General features: G+C 36.2%; 1 protein-coding gene across 1 annotated transcript; it reads left to right on the top strand.

Moving 5' to 3' along the window:
• Positions 1–396: 396 nt before the first annotated feature.
• Positions 397–4242, top strand: arpc5b (actin related protein 2/3 complex, subunit 5B). The gene is made up of 4 exons (XM_052095832.1): positions 397–671; positions 1617–1688; positions 2169–2345; positions 2629–4242. Exons 1-4 carry the CDS (start codon positions 531–533, stop codon positions 2689–2691), a joined length of 453 nt encoding a protein of 150 aa, XP_051951792.1. The 5' UTR covers positions 397–530; the 3' UTR covers positions 2692–4242.
• Positions 4243–26019: the final 21777 nt, after the last annotated feature.

Raw genomic sequence — 26019 nt, 5'->3', positions numbered from 1 at the left:
TAATTTCCTGGCTATGCTCTTGGTTATATATAATGATAAACATTTCATTTTTTAAATCTTTGAGGTTGTGACTAGGTTTAGAATTGTGGATTGGTGTAAGGTTGATGTGGGACTCCAAATGAACACAACAAGCATGTTGTGGCATCCAACTGTTGCAAGAGACCTCATGATAAATTGTATGGGCGTGTTTGTAGTAGTCTTGGAGGACACAGACAGACCCCTCTCCACATGATTAATCTGGAAAACGGAGGTGATTTAAATAGTTTGTGATGCTTAGTAGGATTTAAACAGTTTAAAGTAGTAGTTAGTCATGTAAGCATGCTCACTGTCGATGGGAACTCATCGTTTCAGTTCACCATTGTGGCCACTAGAGGGCGCGCTATGCGGAAGTGATGGAATTCCCCACTGTCCGACAGACAGGTCTTCTGGAGGAGCCGTCAGGGTGGCTTAGCATAGATCACTGTTACGTTGTGTTCATGCAAAACATCTCGCTTAGTTTAATATCAAAGGCGAAATAAATTATCTTAATCATGTCAAAGAATACCGTGTCCGACCGTTTTCGGAAAGTGGATGTGGATGAATACGACGAGAACAAGTTTGTAGACGAAGAAGAGGCAGGAGAAAACCAACTGGGTCCAGATGAGGCAGAAGTGGATTCGCTCATCAGACAATATCCTTCTGTTATTCACCAGCCAGTGCGTCAAATATCTCAAATAGTCTTTGTTACATTTTCTGAGGCATGACCAACAGCTATAAACAAGCTAATGTGATGTATGCTTGCATTGATATGTTATGGGTAATTATGTATTTTGCTGGATTAAGTGTGTGCATAAGTAAACGTATCACCTTTGTGCACCAATGCATGATTAACCCATTTAATTATTAACAGTAAAGGGAACGTCAGTTATATTTTGTTTGCAGCAAGTGTTACTTGCACTGATTTGCTTGTTCATTATTCATAACAGTTGATTGAAATACCAGCTGGCCCGCAGATTTTTATACAAGCAGACAAAGGCTCGAGCCTCTGTCGTGTTTATTTTCCAATCATCACTTATGTTTTACTTTGATTTCATAGATGAATTTACGGGTTTCACCCATCGTGTGTCATGCAATAATTTTAGTCTCTATAAGAAGTAAATTAGTTGCCACACTAACATACTTACTTTGTGTCAGCAATTTAAAATGTATCTCATAATCTGTAAAAATTGTGCAATAGTTCAAAAATGTTGAGATACTCATGTTTTTAACATTCCAAACATTCCTTTAAAATGTGTTTCTTAAATGCAATGCTGACGTCTGTAATACACAGCTTTTTGTATCCAGTTTATAAATATTAGTCTCTTTCAGGAAACACTGCTGTCATTTGAAACTGTGGTTGTATAACTTAATTTAGTATAAGGAAGTTGAATTCATGTCCTTATATGTCCATTTTGGAGCACTCGGGGCCTGTTTCCTGTTTTAATGTGTTTATTTTTTTCTCTCTGATAGGCTCTTTCTCACCCTTTCCTGTAGTACAGCATGTTAACAGCTTATCTGAGCATGAATTTATAATTGTATACCTTCAAATTGTGTTATCCACTAGCCTCTTTGAATTTTTCTTAACTTCACTCTGCAAAGGGAACCTTATGGATGCCCTGCAGGCAGTATTAAAAAACCCACCAATCAACACAAAGAATCAGAACGTCAAGGTGAGTCATTGCACTGATTTATTTTAACACAGGAAGGAATAGCAAAGTGTGTTATGCTCAGCCTGCTTTTACTCCGACTATATAGGGCATCCATTCTAAAGAAATATTCCTTAAGCTCAGTTGACAGCATTTGTGGCAAAAATTGATTACTACAAAAATTCATTTAGACTCGTCCCTCCTTTTCTCGAACCAATTTTACAGCTAAAATAATAAAGTTGTAACAGAAGAATTAATGTACGTGTATTTATAAAATGATAAACTTCACATTTCTGCTGTAAAACCATCCAAAATTTGTCCCTATTCACTTCCATTGAAAGGAGGTCCAAATAATTGTTTGTGGTAATAAACATTATGCAACAATTGTTGTCGATTGAGCTTAACTTGCACTGAACCCAGTTCCTTTATGGGCGAATTCCATTTTATTTTTTAAACACTGCAGCTGAGAAGTATATCTCTAAAATTCTGCATTGTGTTTTGTAGGATCGTGCTGAAGGTCTGGTGCTGAAGGTGCTCAGTTCCTTCAAAAGCAATGACATAGAGAAAGGAGTTCAGTCTCTGGATAAGAATGGTCTGGACCTGCTCATGAAATACATCTACAAGGGGTTCGAGAGGCCGTCTGAGAACAGCAGCGCTGTCCTGCTCCAGTGGCATGAAAAGGTAGAGCGGACTAAATAACATCACTCTGTTCTTTCCAAATACTGAGAACAGTAATAATTCAACAGCTGTTGAATTCTGACCAGTTTCTTTTTGCCCTGTTTGGTTTAATCTGTTTGAAACTTCTTTAATATCAAACCTTTCAGTATGCAGGTATATAATGCATTAATAGGTTTTGTGTGGATTGAATAGTTGGCGATTGTCATCACTTGTTCATTTGTGTGCTGTGCTCTTAAAAGAGATTAGTAGCTAAAATCTTACTGTATGATCTCTGTTGTGTCCTTAGGCTCTCTCTGCAGGTGGAGTGGGCTGCATCGTGAGGGTCCTAACAGCCAGGAAAACTGTGTAAACTTCAAACTAATAAGCACAGTACACACAGGGGGGAAAAAACAGCATCAGGAAATCCTGCTGAGACACTCGGAACAAAGCGCTGACTTTTCACAGGGTACTAAAGATGACCTCTCATTATCTGGCTTCAATGCTAATCACCTGCTGTTTACCTCCTCTTTTATATGACCTTTCATTCGCTCTTTCAACTAGTCAAAAATGCAAACCTGTGCCATCAGATTCATGTAGCTTCTCTCAAGAATACACTTCTGTTTAAAGCTGTTCAGTTTTAGTCCTAAAAGTTGGAAAATAATTCTGATTTCCAATGGGTTTTTATAGTAGTAGTTTTATATTTATGAGTAAAATTAGGTCTGTGGTTAACATTACTTAAAGTGACTTAAAGTTTTGTTCATCAATATAATTACACAGTCATACCTCAAAAGTGAATTTTTAAGCCATTGTGTGCATTAAAGACATACGTTCCTAACAAGTTGCTACATAAGGACTACAGTGATTCTCTGATTCATTAAGAACTTACAACTTCTATATTTTCTTCACAAATTCAAAACACATATTCTAAAAAACCCATTGGAAATTCCTGAAGGAATCCATGGTGAATTAGCATTTCGGATCTGCCTACAAATTGGCATCATGACTGACCAGCTCTATTGAATTGAACCTTCTGAATACAAGTGATTTATTCAAATTTTATTAAACCTTGCTTAATTTTGTTATACGTTTTTTATAACTTTTTCTCATAAATAGTGATTTACTTGCTACTTTTATTTGAGAGAGATGACCATTCCCATGCAACCCATTGTGTTTGCCCTGTGCAAAATGGCCTGAAATGCACAGCCACAGATATGGACGGACAGCTCGGCCAATCTGTTTTGATTTCTGGCACTGTCTGGCCACATTGCCTGTGTTAGATTATATTAAAACTCTCACCGGAGAGTTACATTTAAATTAAATTTAGCATTAAAGCTTCCCATCACTGATCACTTCTCTTTTGTTCTATATCGCTGGACATTATCCTTTTGTATTTATTTTTTCATTACCAAAGGGCGTTAGCTGGCCATCATGCACAAACTCAGCTTGTTACTCTGACAAAACATTGAAGTTTTAACACATTGTGCTTCCATTTTCTTAGCAGATGTGTGTTACTAGTCAGGACTAGTCATTTCACTTGTCCTGACTTTTGCTAATGCTCCCAGTCTTAATGTACCCGTGTCTGCATCTCAGATTTCAGCATTCCAAATCACTTATTTTAAAGGACCATTTTTAATGTATGTCTGTGTCAGAATGCATATGTCTGTATCCAATCATGTATGTCAGGAGGTGTTTCTAAGCCAGTAGTGTTGTTAGAATGATGCTTCAAAGCAGACCTTTTCTGATCCAGTCTGATCTGAGACATAATGTCTGATCACAGGGACCTCTCTCCAGTGCAGTAATGCAGAACGACAAAGTGCAAACTCTCAATAAACCAAATCGGGATAATGACTGCCTTACAATTTTTTTTTTATTTTTTATGTTTGTGCTTTTGTGTTTGAATAATAAAATACAGTAAATATACACCTGATTTCCTGCCTTGAAATTATATTTTAATATTTTGAAATGTATTCTATGTACATTTTGGGAAACATTATATTACTGGTACTTGCGAAGGCAAGCATCACTATTACTATTGCTCATTCTTTAAGGAATATTCCGGATTCCATACAAGTTAAGCTCAGTCGACAGCATTTGTAGCTTAATGTTGATTACCACTAAAATTAATTTTGACTTGTCCCCCCCCTTAAAAAAAAAAAGCAAAATCTAAAATCTGGGTTCCAGTGAGGCACTTACAATGGAAGTGTATGGGGCCAATCTGTAAACATTAAAATACACACGGTTTCAAATGTACAGCCGTGGCCAAAAGTATAGGCAGTGACATAAATTTTGTGTTTTGCAAAGTTTGCTGCTTCAGTATTTGTATTTTTTCACATGTTTCTATGGTATACTGGAAAACAATGATAAGCATTTCATAAGTTTTAAGGCTTTTATTGGCAAAATATTCAATTTATGCAAAGAGTCAATATTTACAGTGTTGTCCCTTGTTCTTCATAACCTCTGCAATTGATGGATATCTGGATATCAGCTTCTGGGCCAAATCCTGACTGATGGCGATCCGTATTGCCTTATTAGTGCTCATAGTTCATGACAATTTGTGGGCTTCTGCTTGTCCACTCGCCTTTTGAGGATTGACCACAGGAAATGAATTAAGATACGGGGAGTTGCCTGGCCATGGATCCAAAATTTCAATGTAATGATCTCCGAGCCACTTCATTATCACTCTTGCCTTGTGACATGGTGCTCCATCATGCTGGAAAATGCACGGATCATCACCAAATTGCTCCTGGATCGTTGGGAGAAGTTGCTCTTGCAGGACATTTTGATACCATTCTTTATTCATGGCAGTGTTTTTGAGCAGGATTGTGAGAGAGCCCACTCCCTTGGATGAAAAGCAACCCCACACATGGATGGTCTCAGGATGCTTCACTGTTGGCACAAAGCAGGACTCATGGTAGCGTTCACCTTTTCTTCTCCGGAATATAGATTTTCAAGATGTCCCAAACAGTTGGAAGGGGGCTTCATCAGAGAAAATATCTTTGCACTTGTCTTCTGCTGTCCAATCCTTGTACTTCCTTCAGAATTTCAGTCTGTACTTGTTGTTCTTGGAGAGAAGTGGCTTCTTTGTTGCCCTACTTGACACCAGGCCATTGTCCAAAAGTCTTCACTGTGCATGAAGATGCACTCACACCAACCTGCTGCCAATATTGAGCAAGCTCTGCACTGGTGGTGACACGATTCTGTTGCTGACTCCTAAGGAGGAGACTGTCCTGGCGCTTGCTAGACACTCTGGGACGTCCTGAAGCTTTCTTCTCTGCAGTTGAACCTCTCTCCTTGAAGTTCTAGATCAGGGGTGTCAAACTCGGTTCCTGGAGGGCCAAAGTCCAGCAGAGTTTAGCTCCAACCCTAATTAAACACACATGAAGCAGCTAATCAAGGTCTTCGGGAGTGCTTGAAGATTACAAGGAGGCATTTTGGAGCAGGGCTGGAACTAAACTCTGGATGGCTTCGGCCCTCCAGGAATTGAGTTTGACACCCCTGTTCTAGATGATCCGGTAAATGGTTCTTTAAGGTTCAATATTCTTTGCAGCAATTTCCTTGCATGTGAGGCCATTTTGATGCAAATCGATGATGGCTGCACATCTTTCTTTAGATGTAATCATTGCTAACAAGAACACAATGATTGGAAGCACTTCTTCCCTCCTTTTATAGCAATCAGTATGCTCTTATAATTCAATCAGAATGATACTGATTTCACCTGACTAGTACTCGTTCACATTTTCACAGTTCATTTTTTCAATTATTTAAAATGCATCTGATCACTCTGCACAATAATCTAGAAACAATGTGAATCAACACCACAACAACTGAAGCAGAAAAATTAGCAAAACAAAATGTATGTCACTGCCAATACTTTTGGCCACGTCTGTATAGCCACATTGATTTTAGTGCAATTAAAGCACTTACCTTTTCTGTTAAAAAAGTTATTGCTAATTTTACAACTTCGTTGCCTTGATAATGTAAGTTCAACAAATCCTAAAGCCCTAAAATGATTGTAAAAATTACAATTCAAATAACTTTACAGCTCAAATAATATATTACTTTTAACAGAAGAATTAGTGTAAGTGCTTTTATAAAATTATAAACTTCAAATTTCTGCTTTTAAACCCTCCAAAAATTGGCTCCATTCACTTCCATTGTCAGTGTCACTATAACCTTGATTTATGCTTTTTTTTTTTTTTTTTATTTAATAAAAAGAAAAAGGAGGGACAAATCAAAATAACTTTTTGTGGTAATCAACATCATGCCAAAAATGCTGTCGATTGAGCTTAACTTGTAATGAACCTGGAATATTCCTTTAAAGGGTAGGTCTTTGAATAAACCCTAAATAGTACAATTGGCCACATAACTCACCTCACACCATTTGTGGCTGATTGAGGAGAGGAGTGCTATTTATATAAGTGTGCAATATTAAATGTAAATTACTCAGATTGTCTGCCCTAAACTACAAGTGAAACTAAAATAAATAGATTGTAATTTTTATTGCTTTTTTAAAAAAGAAATACATACATTTAAAAAAAAAAAAAATCCAAATACATATATACATATCATAAAAATAGAATACACCTCGATTAATAACTTGGTTACAAAAAATACTCCAAATGTGTATGAACCTGTAAGGATAAAGAGATTTTGCTTTTATGAACTGCATAATTATTGCTGGAAAATACTCTCTTCTAGAGTAAAGGTAGTGCTTACCTACGGAAGCGTATTGCATTCACTTGAGAAAAAAAATCTACTCTGTTTTTCTGAATTAACGACTTAATTATCTCAGAATTACGAGATAATTTTTCATGGAAAAAACGTTTTTGCTCTGTTTTTCTGAATTAACGACTTATCTCAGAATTATGAGATCATTTTTCATTAAAAAAATTATTTTGTTCTGTTTTTCTGAATTAATGAGATCCCTCAAAATCCTGCCAGGAACTCTATTTTAGCTGGATTGCATGGAAGTAAACATGTCCTGCCTTTCAAGTTTAATCCGGTTTTATATATACTTTATATTTTATTTTAAACTTGACCTTCAATACAAAGACATTACTGTCTATGACATTTGTAATACTGTCATGCATGAGACACGCTTTGATCTTCCAAAGGACACTAATCAAGCAATAGACTTGTACTTGCATTTAACACGAGAACTACCGGAATTCTAGAACTACTAGAATGGCCATAGTGGTCATTCTGACCGTTCATACTAGACTGTACCAAAATGTCATGTCATATTTACATTCGAAACTTCTGTTGAGGTTTTAGAATGAAGCTTCTAATGTCTGTCGTCATATTTTATGGCGTCATCACCCTAAAAACATGGCCGTGGGAAGAGGTTTTAAGTTGGGGGTGCTGTAGTGGGAGGTGCATTTTTTTTGCGTCAGGTGGACGCCTCTTAATAATAGTCTAATAATAAAGTAAACTCACACCAATAAGAACCAAACATATTTATCTTGTAACCAGACTCCGTTGCACACAGCCAGACACATACAAATAGCCAAGACAGTTAAACATGTCCAAAAGGTTGTTGCGCACAGGCAGCGGACAAGAACATACTCACAACAAAAGCAGATATTTATATTTTTAACAGCACATATATATTATTTAAACTTCCTCTCTGTCAGTGCGCAGACACACACTCACAGAACACAGCTAATGAGAATAATTCAGCCTATGCATAATTAAAACGGTCCACAGGCTGAAAGCTCACACGAAAATATCCAAATATAGGCACATTTTCACTTTTTCAAAAGCCGAATTTGCACAGCACACAATAATATAACCAAATACATTTTTGCAGCAAAATTATCAGTGTGAAATTAATGCGTAATTTATGTGACGTTAAACTGCTCATCGTAAGCTCATAATAAACCAAACGCTTTACCTTGAGCAGGGAGCCCGTTACATTACTCCAAATGTGGCTTGGCGCTCAGGAGTTGAGTATATAAAGTCTCTCATGAGGGAATGGATGTCCAAAGCGTTCAAAATGTCTGTGTGGACATTCATTAGGGACAAGTGTGTGAGTCTCTTCTGTGTCATGGTGACCTTAACCATGTTTTTAATCGGCGCAATTTGGAAAATGATCGCTCGGATGAGGCTACTGATATAGGCAAACACAGACACAATTGTATGAGCTTTTCAGCCTCAGTAAACAGAGTTCTCGTTTGAGGATGGAGCTTAGATAGGCACGATGCTACATCTCTCACTGTGCTACATTGAGATTCTCTGGTGACATCGCAAAGCATTTTAAGCTGCAGATTAAGGCGGTCTGAGTCCAGCTCCTTGGGAAGCTGAAGGGGCTCCAAATCAACAGTTCCTCCTCCTGCTGCCACTATTACTGCTCTCTCTCGGCTCGCTGCTAGTGTCATACTCTCTTGATCAAACCGTCTATTCGGCTCCGCTGACACCAAGTCAACAGAAACTCATGTCGCCAAATCACTGTTGCTGCGTTGTGCGCCACTGCTTCTGGTTCCGTGGTTTGGCGAAAGCGGCCCGGAGTTCTGCTCACTCTTGTGGTGGTGTCTGGCATTTTCAGGTCCATCTCTGAGGCACATGCTTCAACCTTGTGGACCATCTCCTCCACAATGTCATCATCACGAAGTGCGGCTATGCGATCTTTGAGCACATTTGCGCATTCAAGTGCACCAAGGGCACTTGCTTTGGAGCTTTGCAGGCTCCGGGCCACTGCCTCGCAGGGTTCGAACAGTGCTTGGCAACAGAGAAGACCGAAAAATGTTCTCCCTTTTCGGGCTTGGTTCCACAGTCCCCCAATCTTTGATCTGCTATCCCCTCTGAGACTCTTCTTGTCATCTTTCAGCGAATTGAGTGTAGCCAGAAGAGTACTGTAAGAGAAACAGACGCGTTTGATGGCTGTGGCGCGGACGCACCATCTCGTCGGGCAAAGGCCTAGGATGTTAACCGCAACCTCATCACAACCGAAGCGACTCAAAAAGCTGTTTACGCTTTGGCGATTCTCCAATTACAGTAGCAACACCTCGTACAAAGTTTAAAGTATCAGCCACAAGTCTCACTTCACTTGCAACTTCTTGAAGCACCAAGTCCAGCGCGTGGTTGTTACAGTGTACATACATTGACTGAGGGCACTATTCTTTGAGGTGAGCCTGCACTCCTGAAAAGCACCGGACATATTACTGGCTCCATCAAAGCAGTATGCTACAAGGCGTTCGATTGGAATGTTCAGTCTCAAAAACACATCCTTGATGCAGGAGAAAAGAGTTTGTCCAGTGCTGTCCTGTGCATTATAAAATCCAAAAATAAACAGTGAGACTCCAGGCTGCCGTCAACAAATTGCAAATTACATGAGAACTGCTCTGTTGTGCTCACGTCAGTAGTCCCATCAGCTGTTAATCCATAAAATCTGGATTCCGATGAACGGGCGACAATATCCCTCTGAATAGCATGGGCAAACTGTTGGATAATTTCACTTTGTATGGTGTTGGACATCCAGTTGTCTCTTCTCATCACCCACTCTCGTTCTTTAGATCATAGGTGCGTTCCATCATCAGTTCGTAAAGGATTCCATCACGTGTGGTGTCACCCCTGAACGGTATCCCCTTGCTGCCCAGGAATCTGATGGATCTAAACAGTAGTTCCAAAACATGTCGAGCGGTCCCCTGCTGTTCGGCAAGAGCAGCAGACAGGAGGACATTGATAGGCACATTACCCAAAGCAGCAGTAGGGGTTCAATCTTCAGCTGGCTGGCAGGAGCCGCCACTGGCAGGTCACGTGACCTGTCAGTGGATGGCTGGTAGCTGCCAGTCTGAGCCTGGCATGTCACGTGACCTGTCAGTGGCTGGCTAGTTGTCTGGCAGTCTGCCTTTGGCAAGTTTCAGAAACCATTGATTTTTGACAGTTTTTGTGTTTTGTGTTCCTCCCTTTCTAGCTCATTTATTATGCATCTGTTGATATGATTATGATTGATGTTTTGGGGACTGTTATCCCAATATAACCAGTCAAATGGCCGTGATCAGACTGGCAGCTTACAGACGCTTGCTGGACGCTCATCCAGTCAGTCGCGGCTGATCAGCGAGTATAACGCGTTGCCTGACACTCTCACTGCAAGGAAATAAATTGTTTTCTTATTATGAATATAATGTCATGCATCTATTCTTTAGTATGATTGATGTTTTGGGGACTGTTATACCAATTAAGCCAGTCAAATGGCCGTGATCAGACTGGCAGTTTACAGACGCTTGCTGGACGCTCATCCAGTCAGTCGCGGCTGATCAGCGAGTATAACGCGTTGCCTGACACTCTCGCTGCAAGGAAATAAATTGTTTTCTTATTATGAACATAATATGCATTTATTTATTTGTATGATTGATGTTTTAGAGAATTTTATCCCAATTAAAGCAATCAAATGGCCCTGATCATGACTGGTTGCTTACTGTTACTGTTGCCTGCCTCTCATTCTAAGGATATAAACCTAATTTCTGGACTAAGCGAGAATGAGAATGTTAAGGTCACAACAAATAATACATTTTTAACTGCCACCATAATTTAGTTACATTATAATGTAATGTTTTGTCTTAAGGTTAATATGTAAACATTACATTGTGCAGATGTTTTAAAGCACCTAACCCGACCCCTGAAATGCAGAGGTTAGGTCATAGGGCAAAAGGGGTTGCAGTCAGGAGAAAAAATATGTAAATGTAAATGTACTTTACTTGCCTGCCATGATTGTGGATTATCATGTGTAAATTCAGAGACCTACTGAACAAAAGTAAATAAGGATACAAAAATACATTCCATATACTTATAACAATCTGAAACAAGCGACATCATTAATATGAATACATAATCTTAAGTCATCATAATTGTTATCATTTATAATTAAGGTTTCGGTAAAGTTCTGGAAGTCTGCGATACATTATTTTTGAAGTGGCAACATACAAGGCTACAATTAAGGCGAAACTTAGCCTACCTCCCACTTCAGTAAGATCCCATTTTTATTGCCCTGGGTAGTTTATTCGAAACTGTCAAATTCTGATATAGTTTACAATTGTTTACGTAGCATACGTCAATTATAGGCTAAATTCTTTTAATCCCGTTTACTGAAGTGGCAACATGCCATACACCTCACAATTCTTTCTTTAGTCATAAGATACCACCGTTTAGTGGGGTCGGGTGGGTAAGCGATTCAAACAGTCAGATCCCGGCACACGCGTGGCGTTACAAACAAGTTTATCTAAATATTTAGTTAAATTCATTATTAAAATATATATATGTATGTAGTTCACAATATAGTTATTGAATATAATTATATAATTAGTGAAAGTGTTTAACCATTAGGGAACAATAGAGAAAGATTCACTCACTGTTAGGCCTACTCTGTGAATAGATGGATACAGCGTCCAGCAAGCGTCTGTAAGCTGCCAGTCTGATCACGGCCATTTGACTGGTTATATTGGTAATACAGTCCCCAAAACATCAATTATACAAAAGAATAGATGCATGACATTATATTCATAATAAGAAAACAATTTATTTCCTTGCAGTGAGAGTGTCAGGCAGCGTTATACTAAGCTGATCAGCCGCGACTGACTGGATGAGCGTCCAGCAAGCGTCTGTAAGCTGCCAGTCTGATCACGGCCATTTGACTGGTTATATTGGGATAACAGTCCCCAAAACATCAATCATACTAAAGAACATAATCATATCAACAGATGCATAATAAATGAGCTAGAAAGGGAGGAACACAAAACACAAAAACTGTCAAAAATCAATGGTTTCTGAAACTTGCCAAAGGCAGACTGCCAGACAACTAGCCAGCCACTGACAGGTCATGTGACATGCCAGGCTCAGACTGGCAGCTGCCAGCCAGCCACTGACAGGTCACATGACCTGCCAGAGCGGTCACGTGACATGCCAGGCTCAGACTGGCAGCTGCCAGCCAGCCACTGACAGGTCACGTGACCTGCCAGTGGCGGCTCCTGCCAGCCAGCTGAGCGCGTCTTTGAACTGAATCCATGTGTAACTTTGATCGTTCATGTTCCTTAAATTTTGCAGTGGCTTTACGCCAGTTTCCAAAGCCGCCTGACACGAATAGGTTGTCTGCCCTAAAACTGTCTGGATTGATAAGTTTTGTTTCTATTGCTTTCAGACAAGTAAAACACAAAACTCGATTGGTCTCAGTCACGTAATGCAGCCACTTCCATTTGTTAAACCAAGCTGGTGTGAATGCACAACTGAAAGTTTCTGTTCCAAAATGTCTACTAGGAAAAACAAAGTTAGATGGCTGGAAAGGCTCCTCAAATGCAGCTAGCGTGCTAAATCCACCACCATGGCGGCGGGCTCATGAGGGTCATTACACGCGGGTGTCTGAGGCAAAACTAGCAGGCCTACTAGGTGCTGCTGGTGAAGAGCTGGTCGGGTGTCGGGATGCTTTCCTGTATTCTCTGGACTTCCGTTGTGCTCTTTTTAGAAGCTGGTGAACAAAAGAAATCCAAAATTCGTTTCTGTGCCATTATGATATCTAGATACCTTCACTGTTACATCGGTTTGCAGCGTGGCGTCAATTGACATTGACAATGATGCTTTGCGTTATTTTAATTATTAATAATTGTTTAGTTTTGCTCAAAACTTCCTCAAAACTCCCTCATGCTTAAAACTTCTTAGGTTAATAACAACCAGGAGCATTTAAAATATTTTTTAATATGTTTATTTATTTATTTTTTGCATCTGTCAGAGAGTGCTGTAATGTCTACATTTTCCAACGGGGGGTGCTGCAGCACATGCAGCACCCCAACTTCCCACGGCCCTGTTGTCAAGACATGGTTTCGAAATGTCAAAACAGACATTAATGTATAAAAAAAAGAAATAAAACAAATAAGAATATTTTGTGAGACAAAAAAAGTGGAGGAAAGTGAGGGGGAATAAAGACAGTCCTGACTGTTAGCGTGGAGATGCTTGTTGTAGTGTGCGCGCGTGACCCTCGCGCTCGCGTGCTACTCTCCTCTGAAGTTTCACAGCAGGACCTTTTAAAACGCTGATCCCAGGCGCGAGGCAGGGTTGCCAGGTCCCAGAAATATTTCAAGCCCAATGACAACTCAAAACCCGCCCAAATGTAATGCAAACTAGCCCAATTGTGCCAGTGGCGGCTCCTGCCAGCCAGCTGAAGATTGAACCCCTGCTGGAGTCTAATCAGATTACACAACAGCTGGATTCCCACAAAGGACCTTAAAATAAACTTATATATATATATAAGTTTAAAGTTTTGTCCTTTTGTCTTACCCAAATTCTTAATATCACACACTGTTTTTTTTTTTTTAACACAATCTCATACAATAAAGGTCAAACAAGAACTTGTCCAGTGACAAGCAACGTGGGCAGCCAGCTTCAACTCTGCCTCTTTCACAGCAACATTAGTTCTTAGAAAGAAACTGCCTGTGTCAAATAATGTTCTGGCATTTGAGAAAGGAGCCGCATTTCTTTTATGTTTTTCAGTCGCAGCATGAGCTACCAAATCACCGTAGTGAGCTCTGATTTCACATTTGCAATATTTGCAGAACGCTTTTCTATCATCATTTGGAACACTTCGAATCCACTCCTTTAATCCTTTCTCTGTCTCCCATTCTTTGTGATATTTCTTTCCATATTTTCCCCATTTACCTGACATTTTAGAATGCTGCTTGTTCATCCACGGACAAACGAACCGACGCTTCTTTTTTTTTTTTTTTTTTTTTTTTTTAATTTCCAAAATTATATGACAAAACAGTAGATACAAATGTTTCACATATACTGTTCTAAATGATTACAAATCATCATAAGATATGAAGAGCATTAAAGATAACATTCATATAAATGAAATTAAAGAACACACATTAGAAAAAAAAGAAAGAGAAAAAAAACAACAATGTAAAGGAGGTATACATGTATAATTAAAATAAAGAAGAGGAATTTAATTCTTTGAGGATATCCATCGTTCTGGTTGCTTTGCGGTTTGAGAGACCTTTCAGTGTTTCAAAATAAATCTTCATATCAGCTTTAAAATGGTAGATGTTAGGTATCCTTTCAGACCATTTACATTTATGTATGTAAAACTTACCAAGTAATAGGATCAAATTTAACATAAAATCGTGACTCTTGTCTATATCTTTTTTTTTTTCATAATAAAAAAAAACATCTCTTTTCTCTATACTAATCTTAATTCCACTCAACATATTAAATAAATATTCCACATCAATCCAGAAAAACTTCACATACAAACATTCAAAAGTATCCTTTTTACAGAATGTACAGGATTCAGAAAGGTCATTTTTATATCTTTTTAGGAACTCATTTGTTGGATAGATTTTATGTATAATTTTAAAGTATATTTCGTACACTTTGTTATTAATACAATATTTATTAGTATAGGTCCAAGTCGATCTCCAATTGATATTTCCACAATGTTCATTCCAAAAATATTTATTTCGAGGTGTAGCAGGACAGTGAATCAAGCATCTGAAGAATTTATTATTACATTTACTATCTTTTATATCAACACCGTTTAACACAACCTGTTTTTTATCCATTGATTGCTTATGAGGTTCACTACTGCCTCTCAAGAGTCTCAAAAACCTACTGGTATTGCATCAAAAACAATACTATATTCTCGTGGAGATATTGGAATCCCAAATATGTTTAAAAATTCAGTATATGTAAGTAAGAAACCCTTGTTATTTATCAATTGTGAGACCATTAGAATATCATTTTTAACCCAATTGTCGTAAAAGATTGATTTATTCTTATATTTAACCATTTTATTGTTCCATATTAACTGTTTGTGGGGGGAAAATTTATGTTTGTATATAAGAAGCCAACATAAAAGAGCCTGTCTATGAAAATTGGATAACTGAATGGGGAGCCTATTAACCTCAAAGTCACATTTTAAAAGAAACTTTATACCACCTACTTTTTCAAAAATAAGATTTGGAATTATATACCATAGTTTATCATTATGTTTAATATAATATTTAATCCAGTTCAACTTGAAAATTGTATTAGAAGTACCAAAATCAAGCACATTTAAACCTCCTTGATTATAAGAATTACATAAAATATTTTTATTTAAATAGTGTGACTTGTTTTTCCATATAAAGTTGAATAAGGTTGAATCAACTTTTTTAATAAAAGATGTTGGTACATCTAACACTTTTGCAGGATATACTAAACGAGACAGTCCCTCCGTTTTGGACAAAAGAACTCTACCTTTGAGTGATAAATCCCTCATGAGCCACATATCAAATCTCTTTTTCGTTTTCACCATAAGAGGTTGGAAATTAGATTGCACTCTGTCTAACTGATTTTTACAGATATTGATACCAAGGTAGCCTACGTAACTTCCTCCCTAACTGGTATACCTTCAAATTCAGTTAAATGAATATCATTGTCTTCAAGTGGAAAAAGAATACATTTTTTAACATTTAAAGATAAACCTGAAGCTTTAGAAAATATATTGAGACATTCCATAACTTTTTTAACCTGTGATATGTCTTTTAAAAAAATAGCTGTATCATCAGCTAGCTGACAACATTTAATTTCTTTATCCATAATTTTGATGCCTTGAAATGAGTCATTGTGTATATATAGAGCCAACGTTTGCATGATCAGAAGGAATAAGAAAGGAGCCGCCGGGTCTCGTTTTATGCCCCGGGAAATGCTAAATCTACGAGTAGTTCCCCATGGAAGTTTAACTGAACTATTGCAGTCACTATATAAAGTTTGTATTGCCCTTTTAAAGTGTTGACCAAAACCAAAAAATTCTAATACGTCAAATAAAAATTCAAGTTTTACAGTATCAAAGGCTTTGTATATATCTATAAATAAAATGTAACTATTATTGGTTATGTAATCCTTATAATCAATTAAATCTAAGATTAATCGAATATTGTTACTAATATGTCGTCCTTGCATAGCCTAAAACCAGACTGACTGTCATCTATTATTGTATCTAAACATAACTTTATTCTTTGCGCAAAAATATGAGACAACAATTTCGCATCATTATTAATTAAGGTTATAGGCCTCCAATTGTCAAGAAGCAAGCAATCCTTATTGGGTTTAGGTAACAATGTAATTAAGCATTGACACAAAGTTGGGGGAAGTCTACAAGTTTCTATAGCCTCCTTAAAAACTAATAATAAGAATTCAGAAATGTAATCTTGAAATACTTTATAAAATTCACCTGTTAGGCCATCATTCCCTGCATGGGGATTTATTATCTTTAAGCTTACTAATGTTCTTTTTTAATTCTTCTAGGGATATGTCTTGATCACAAATGTCCTTCTGAGTTTCATCAAGACCTTGAGCCACACTTTTTATACAGGAGAGAAAATATGAGCTCTGACAACTGTTGTGTTCGGAGTATAGTTTTTTATAAAAAATCTTCCACAAAATTAGAAATTTTTGAGGGGTCTTCAGAGATCTGATCATTTATTTTGAGTTTATATATACTGTTAACACTAACATTTCTTTTTTCTAAATTATGAAAATACTTCGTATTCCTTTCACCATGCTCTATCCATTTTCGTCTAGAACGAATAAAGGCACCCTGTGCCAGATTTTGATAGATATTGTCCAATTCAGCTTGTAATTCGAATAAAATATTGATGTCAGCTTGTGATTGCTCATCTTTTTCATAGATAGAAATTATTCCCTTGAGTATTTTATCTTGTCTCATTCTTTTTTCCTTAGATAATTCTTTAGCCCTTTCAATGGCCATATTACGGATCTGAAATTTTGTATATTCCCAATGTTTGCCATATATTTTGTCTTTTTTTGCTTCTATCAAATTTTCATTTATAATCGAACCGACGCTTCTACAACCTCTATGACGCTCTCATGTGACGTGATGATGTTTGATGTTACGTCAAAAACACATGTGACGCGTCTACTCGCCCGCCGCAGCAGTTGTTGCCAATTCCCGGGGCTCAATACCCACTAATAAACGGCTCCCTTTTAATTTTTTCTTTGTCTACAATTTTATTTTATTTTTTTATTTTTTTGCGGCCGCATTACATAATAAATATAGCCCAAAAAACGCAACCCGCGACTCTGTAATTTTTCCCGCGACTCCTTTTTTAAAATAGCCCAATTGTGCGGGAAAACCACCCTGGCAACACTGGCGCGAGGCAACAAGCACCTCAGGCAAAATCGCTGTATTCAAACGCTGCACTCTGATTGGTCCACAGCTGGGCTCATTTGAAACAAGAAACCTTATTCAATTTATTTAATTTTAATAGTTTTTAATAATTTACCTTATAGCCTACAATTTAGAAATCCTGGAGGGTATTTAAAATACTTGAAAAAATGTATTTACAACCAACGCAACTCCTTTGAAATTAAAGGAATATTCTGGGTTCAATACAAGTTAAGCTCAATTGATAGAATTTTGGCACAATATTGATTACCACACAAATCTATTTTGACTTGTCCCTCTTTTTCTTTAAAAAAAGAAAGAAAGAAAAATCTGGTTTACTTACAAAGGAAGTTAATGGGGACAGTTCATAATTGTTAAAATTCATACAGATTTAAAAGTATAGCTTCAAGACATAAACAATATGCATGATTTTAGTGTGATTACATCACTTACTAATATTTCTGTGTAAAGTTATATCCAATTTTAAAACTTCGTTGCCATGACGATATAATGTCAACAAACCCTAAAATGACTGTAAAAATTTCTGTAAATGTCGATTTAAACAACTTTCCAACTCAAATAATACATGATTTTGAAAGAATAATTAATGTGTGTTTATTATAAAATTAAAAGCTTCACATTTCTGCCTTTACACCCTCCAAAACTTGGCACCCATTCACCTCCATGGTAAGTGCCTCACTGTAACATTGATTTTTGCATCAAAATAATGTTTTGTGGTAATCAAAATTAAGTCACAGATTTAGCTTAAATTGCACTGAACCCGGAAATTCCTTTATTAACATTAATACAATTTGAACTTGAGGAGATAATAAAATTGAAATTAAATATACTATTATCCGCAAAAGGAAAGTTGTATTGGACGCTAGGGTTATGTTCACATACACAATACATTTTCAATCTTCTGTTTATACAACCAAATAAAAATGTATTGTAAAACATCAAATAACAGAAAAACAATACATTGTAGATCAATCAATAACCTAAAGAAACACAGTATATAGATAGGCCTATCCTCTAAAATACATACATTTTAGTTCTGCAGATTATTATTGAGTATCTCCTTTATAATAGCTTAATTCAAGTTAATTATTTAGATAAAATAGTTATCAGCCATTCAGTATATTCAGCCTCTCTGGACTGCATGGACACACACAGTCCAAATCTGAGCTCTGTCGCCGGTGTTCTTGTTCCCTTACCACCACCTAATGGCTGGCTACAGCTACAACTTTTCTCTTCTGAAACACCACTTGCCCACAGAATTTGAAGGCACCAGCTGTAAAGCACAATTAAATCTGTAAAAGGTCACTGTTAATAAAAAAAAAAAAAAAAAAAAAAAAAGGAAGTAGGAAGTCTTGGAGTCAATGTTACGTTTGCTTTTAATTTCAAATCTTTAAGTCTTGTGAGAAAAGTATGAGGGTCAGCAGATATTTGTGAGTAGGTAATCAAGGCATAAAGGAGTAGTGAAAAAGGAAGACTGTGCAAAAGAGGAGGTAATAACACAGGGCTAGAGTTAATGAATATATCTTGGTGAGAAGTTTTGAGTTGATCGTCCAATTTTAGACCACAACACATTAATGACATTTTGTTTGATGAGATGGTATGTTTTAGAAATGTGTGATGTAGATAAGTTGGTGTGTTGATGATATATATATATATATATATATATATATATATATATATATATATATATATATATATATATATATATATATATATATATATATATATATCTGTCAGTGAACGCGTTAATAACGCGCGATTAATTATACAAAAAATAACGCGTTAAAATTCTTAACGCATTTAATCAAATGCTTGTAGTACCACCTGTATACTCCAGAGGGCAGTAAGTGAAATTTCAACTGTGTGAGCAACACACAGTTTATCCAGTGAAGAAAACAACACATGCGTTACTAAGGGTTCAAATGCGAACTAATGGATCTAAATATGTGTTTAAAGATTGATTATTTAACTATATTTAACTTGACACAGTGACCTAAACATTTTATTTTTACGACGCAACACACCCTAGACGCAACACAAGCATGTCTGACGCAGGTCGTATGGTAGGGTGACCCAGTCCCGAAATTGGGAGCTTTGTTCTGTGTCCCGCATATCAGTTTTGTCTGTATAATTTGTATCTTTATTATTATTACAGCATAATTTTATTTCATCGTCCTTTCATTACAAAATCACTATAAAAAATTGTTAATAAGAAAACACTGAACATGCGCAGCGCATCGCTGCCTTTCTTGCCAGAGCGGGAAAACACTGGAAAAAAAAACTGCAACAGAAAAATGGGTCTATCCGGAGCTCCCAAGAACAAAACGTGTCTTTGTTCGTATAATAAAGAATTGGAGAAAATATATACATTGTTAAAACCAGTTACAGGTGACCCTAAAAAAGGAGAATGCAGGGTATGCCACCGAAGTTTCACGGACAGCTCTGCTGAAGCATTTCAGTGCCCCAAACATGACAGCTCTGATATCTTTGGCTTTGAGCATTCCTGTCACCAACGCGTTCGTGGAGAGGGTGTTTTCAACTGTCAATCTTTATTTAAGAAACATGCTCCCTGAAATAGATCCACTTTGCTCCTTCTGTAATGCTGTAGATAAATCTGCCCCTCACCTTTTTTGGGAATGTGCCCATGCAGTAGTATTTTGGAAATATTTTTTTTAATATATTATTTAAATACTCGTTGTACCTCCAACAACTCCAAAAAACCATTGCACTATAATGAATATAATCTTTTGGCATTATTGTAAAATACATCTGTAGTATTGTGTACAATGTATACCCCTGTCTTGTTTCTAAAAAATAAATAAATATCTGACGCAGGTGTACATTGACGGGTCCTTAAACAAGCCCTTATAATAAATCTCGAACTGATTGACAAATTCACTTGTGAAATGGATTGTTATGAACTGTATGCCAATGATTGACTTCTGATCAATAATATGGTAGTAAACATTACATTGTATTCTAAAGCCGCTTTTTGTATCGTCTTATCAATGATGAACGTGAAAGATCTGGACAAACACACACAATGTGATGTGGTCAAATAAATAATAATAATAATAATAATAATTTATATATTGCTGTTATTTATATATTACTAATAATTATATACTGTCCAAGTTATTGGACAAAATGTATTTTGCTTTTATTCTATTTTATTTATTCTATATGATGCTTTGGCAACATTGTTTTTGAAACTTTCATGCCAATAAAGCCCATTGAATTGAATTGAATTAAACTCTTCTGCTACAAGAATGTAATGCATTTTAATTATCTGAATATTTTTTATTATATATATATATATATATATATATATATATATATATATATATATATTTTTATATTTAAAGATAACTATGTATAATTATTTCATCATTATGTATTGAATTATTGTTACATGAGGGGCTTTCTCAGCAAATATTTGTATATGCGATTGACACCATGTAATTAATTCGATTAAAATTGTAATCGATTGACAGCCCTAATAATTATATACTTCTTTTTTTTTTTAAACTTGTCTTCTATAAATAACCTTTTGCCCCACTTCAATGATAATTATTAAAGACAAAATGAGAAAGCACTGACCCACTGCTTTACTGGATAGGAAAGACTTATAGTAACGATAATCCAAATATATGTTCTAAAATCATTCTTCTGGCTATCATCAAACTGTTTTAATCTCTTGTACATATTAAGATGAACTGATATGTTGTCACTACTACCAGATATCAATCTTAGATTTCTTCGCAGTCTTCTTTAATTTCAAGCGTTTGATTATTTAAGAGGTAATCTGCTTATTTAACACATTTTCAAAAAGAGATATGGCCTTGCAAAGCAATAGTGCAAAAATACAAGGCAAAAATTAAAAACTTAAGTTTTTCCCCTCATTTGAATAAATGTGGCTCAACCAACCAACATAAATAAAAACTGTAACACTTTAATGGCAAGGTAAGGCTATTTCCTTAATTCCTCAAAGACGTTACATTCTTTTCTATAAAACACCTCACACCTTTCCGTTGTTGAAAGGAAAGCAAAAAAAAAAGACTCTAAAATTAAATTAGCAACCAATTTCCTATGGACTTTGGTCCATTAGTCCAAGACTAATAGAAATCTCGATCCCCATGTTAATGATAGCTCAAAGCAGAGCTGCCAAGGGCTTGAGTGATAACAAGGGTGGCTTTTATTCCCACACTCTCACCCAACTCATAGCCCCACCCCAACACACACACAAAAGAAAAAAGTTTCGATTTTGTCCAAAAGAGGGCGCTACAAATAAGGAAAAGACAGGATTACATTCAATCCCATGAAAATGTGTGCAACAGCACATATTACATGGGGGAAGTAAATAAGAAAACGCTCACCTAATATACATAACAATAACAATATTTGATCATTTAAAAACATTTTATAAATGTTATTCATTTATTAAGTAAAATAAAAATGCAATATAACAAAAACTAAAAACATAAGACCATTGACTAATTAACATGAGACAAACAAAAATACATATAAAGAGTAAGCATCATTCATATTAGATTAAAGTATCTGGTGAACATCAAAATTCTAACAGATGAGGTGCTCAGATGCAATAAAAACATCAGCCATTTGGCCACACCCTACTTGCATCATAAAAAAGTCAGATCTTAAAGCTTTACCTGGTTGACCTGAAACTGACCGATTATGATCAGCTCTCTCTCATTCGGTCCACTTTTTCCATGTTGACACAGGTGTGCTGATCATGTGTCTTCTTTGGCTAGAGGTAATGATGTGGAATTAAGGCAGTGATGTTTATGTTGGATATGCCTATTGATCGCTGGCTGCTGGTTTGAATCAGGGCCCAAAACCTGCAGGCTGCCAGTACTGGATGCTGCTAAAGTTCAAAGATACACCATGCTAGGAAAAAATTACCAAAACAAACACTGTATCTGCTACACATGTACACACAAATATTTACAGGCATAATTTACCCTCATGCAAATTCGGCCAGCATTTACACACACCATCATGCTGTTCCTCAAACATATGTCTGTCTTACTTGCATGGAATATAGCTGTTAGACAGAACGTAAACCTCAGTCATCATCAGTGTTGGGTTAGTTACTTTAAAAAAGTAACCCAGTACAAATGACTAATTACTACTTTAAAATTGTAATCAAATTACTTTACTGATTACTTAGTAAATATATTTGGAAATATAATCACATTCCTAATTATTTTGCTTTTAAGTAAGTTTCTAAACACTTTTCTGCTCAACAAATTCAAAATAATATCTATATATCCTTCTTGTTCATTGACTTGTTAGGGGGCACACACCCTTCAACTGTCACAGAAATGCAAATAGATGTGCATATTATTGTAATTTATGTTTTAAATATATTCTAAATAATTTTTTTACACATTTAAATAAATCTTTTTTAAATGTGTAACCCTCGTAATGTACTAAAAGGTAATTACATTAATTGAATGTCAGTAATGTTATGTTACTTTTTACTAAAAGTAATTAGATTACAGTAAATAATTACTTTGAAATCAGATTACACCCGACAATGCAAGAATGGTCACCATTCACTTTGATAGTAATGAAAAATTATGCACTGAATGGTGACTGAGACTAACAAACTGCCTAATATCACATTTTGTGTCATTTTGTGAGTAATTAAAATTAATCCTTAGAGGCTGCTTGGATATTATTAGTGCTATCTGAGTCATATGTGTTTTAGAATACAATCAAAAGCTAAAAATACTGTTATTCAAATTTAATTTGAGAAAAGAAAACAGCAAAAGAGAAGAGGTCAAACTAGTAAATAAATTTTTTAATAATCTCATGTATAAAACCATGTACATACTATTTTATAAAATACAAACCCATATTGAACACATACAGCATGGAGAGTAAACTCTAGACTTTCCACTGGTCTGATATATTGACACATTCACCCTTACAACTACTGGAACAACCATTGATCTAGAATTGACTTTGGCAGATCGGAAGCCCTGTTGAGATTAATGATTTTTATGGCCCGCTTGTTACACATGTGTTCGCGCTTCATTATTTACAGTATGTGAAAACTGTTTACACTGACATCAACAAATGGGATCAAGCTTTTCCAAATGTGAGCATGTGCATGTGCTTTTCTTCCCAAAAACAGGACACATGACACCCTGTCCCATCCATCCCGTATTCAACACAAACTGAACAGTAATGAAGCCCACTCAGCGCTGTAATTCAATAGCCCTAATCCCTGGGATTATACTGCACCTAATTTCAATGAGACCCTCTTTGTGTCCAACTACAACAAGTCAATCTAGTCCTCTGTGCTTGCACAAAAACACACAGATCTACACTGATATAAACATATAAAATCTGCTTCAATAAAGATACAACATTTTATTCTAAATGCAAGCCTACACAGTACACTAGTAAGCACTGCCGATATACAGTATGTTCAAACGGACAACAGCACTCAAAAAAATATTTTAGCCTATTTTTAAGATGTATATATAGTTCAATTCAATAACACATTTCTATCTAATTGAATTGAATAGTCTTGAAGAAAATGTAATAAATAAATCTTGAATTTTGTAAAATTTGTACATTTTATTTTGTTAAAGATTAGGCAATTCAATTAGATGGAAATGTGTTATTCATTTGAAATGGATACATCTTGAAAATAGGCTAAAATATTTTTGAGTGAGGTTTTGAGCAATTACATATATACAGTTTATAAATATACAATCCACAGTTTATTACAGTATATAGGTAGTATATGCTTGTGGAATGCAGACACCATGAGGAAAGAATTAATATACTGTTACTGACCCACACAAGATGAGAGATGGGCACAATTGCCTCCCTAATGAAGCCTACAGGAATGTTGTGTAGCTGCCATGTGAACTGATAAAACCTCTCTCTGCTGTTTTTTCTGGGTTTGCCAATCTGTGCTGTCTGCACATTTTTCAACCCATTAATGACGCACCCAACAATGCTTTGTTTGGCACTGAAAGAGGTACACAGAGCATTTAGGCCACAAGATAATGGAACAGGGCTATTCTGACTGGAAGTAACAGCCCTGTGGTGTTCACATTGGCCCATATAAGATTAATCTGCACCCTGACCAGTTTGTGGGTTTAAATAAAAATATGGCACAAAAACACACTGATGATCTACAAGACTTTCAGTTAGTAGATCAACCCCCATTCAAGCTAAATCTGCACACTTGTATTTTACTAAATTATAGAGGAGAACTGATTTGCCTGGTGCAAATATACTCAACTTAACATAGTACTTTTACACCAAACAGCTAATGGCAAAAGATGACCTTTGATGGTTACATTTACCATTTCTGTATAATCTGGCTAACAGACGAACAAAATCAACAGTCTTTGTCTAGCAAGGCCATGACAAAATCAAACAGTTGCTGTTGGTATCGTATGCCCACTGCTTCTTTTTGTTTACAATAACCCTGTCTGAGCGGAAAGGAGGGTAATTTCAAATGCACAAAACCCCCATCTCTCTCACTGTACAATAATTGCAATTTATAACACTATTTGCTCATCTGTATGCCTCTATTGACATATACATATACACACAAACAAAACAATTTATTAGTCTCCTTGTGAATTCCCACGGACTCCCCTTCCGTTCACTCCATAAAGACAGGAGATGACGGACGGCTGGCACTGGGGTGAAAAGAAGGGCAGCCTCTGTCTCCAGGGCAACAAGGAAACAGTTCCATAACCTGGATGTGATGTGAGGAAGAGGAAGAGAGTTGTTGTGATTTACAAATTGAGAGGGGAAGGGAAGAGCAAAAATTGGCTACTGTATTGTTCACTCTGTAATAAGCAATTTCAGTATGAATGTAATATGTAACAGGTGACTACATAGGATTGGCCTGAATGCAGCCTTATGTGCACACAAAATTTAGTTTAGCAGATTCAAAGTATGTGATAGCAAAAAATACATGTTCAAAATAAATGTAGTCATATCACTATTCACTAACAAGAAAATATCAAAAAGTACCATGGTACTGGTACTTTAAAAAGTAACATGAGGCCATTTCCCACCAACAGTCCTGGTACTTTCCCTTATTAACTTTCAAGATGAGAACTCTTTTGAGGAATGGCACACCCGGAGACTTCTATTTTTTTCCATTCACAGATGTCATTTAGTATCAACCATTTTTCTATTTTAATGTGAATTGTTTTAATTGCAAATTATGTTATCAGCATAACAATTTAGGTAAAATATTGAATTGAAAATGTACATGAGTTTTAAAATGTCTTGGTGTTTAGTAGGCTATGCCCCAATTTTACTTTAATACTATGTATTTGAGCTGTTGTGGAACATATGTTTGTGCAAAACCTGACAAACTATATTTTCACAGCATAATTTGAGATTGTTCCCAAGAGCATCTGGTGTATTTAACTGAAGCAAGGAAATCTAATCTTTTGAGTTAACATGGTCACATATTTGCTTACATTTGATTAGTGACATTGAAATAGTGTAGATTCT

The sequence above is a fragment of the Xyrauchen texanus genome, chromosome 28, assembly GCF_025860055.1.
Source record: "Xyrauchen texanus isolate HMW12.3.18 chromosome 28, RBS_HiC_50CHRs, whole genome shotgun sequence".
Taxonomy (NCBI): domain Eukaryota; kingdom Metazoa; phylum Chordata; class Actinopteri; order Cypriniformes; family Catostomidae; genus Xyrauchen; species Xyrauchen texanus.
This window is presented reverse-complemented; position numbering and strand designations above follow the sequence as displayed.

Coding starts and splice junctions, on each gene's coding strand:
- arpc5b (XM_052095832.1), top strand. CDS start 531: ATGTCAAAGAATACCGTGTCCGACCGTTTTCGGAAAGTGGATGTGGAT. Junction 672..1,616: donor TGGATTCGCTCATCAGACAA/TATCCTTCTGTT, acceptor TCACTCTGCAAA/GGGAACCTTATGGATGCCCT. Junction 2,346..2,628: donor TGCTCCAGTGGCATGAAAAG/GTAGAGCGGACT, acceptor TTGTGTCCTTAG/GCTCTCTCTGCAGGTGGAGT.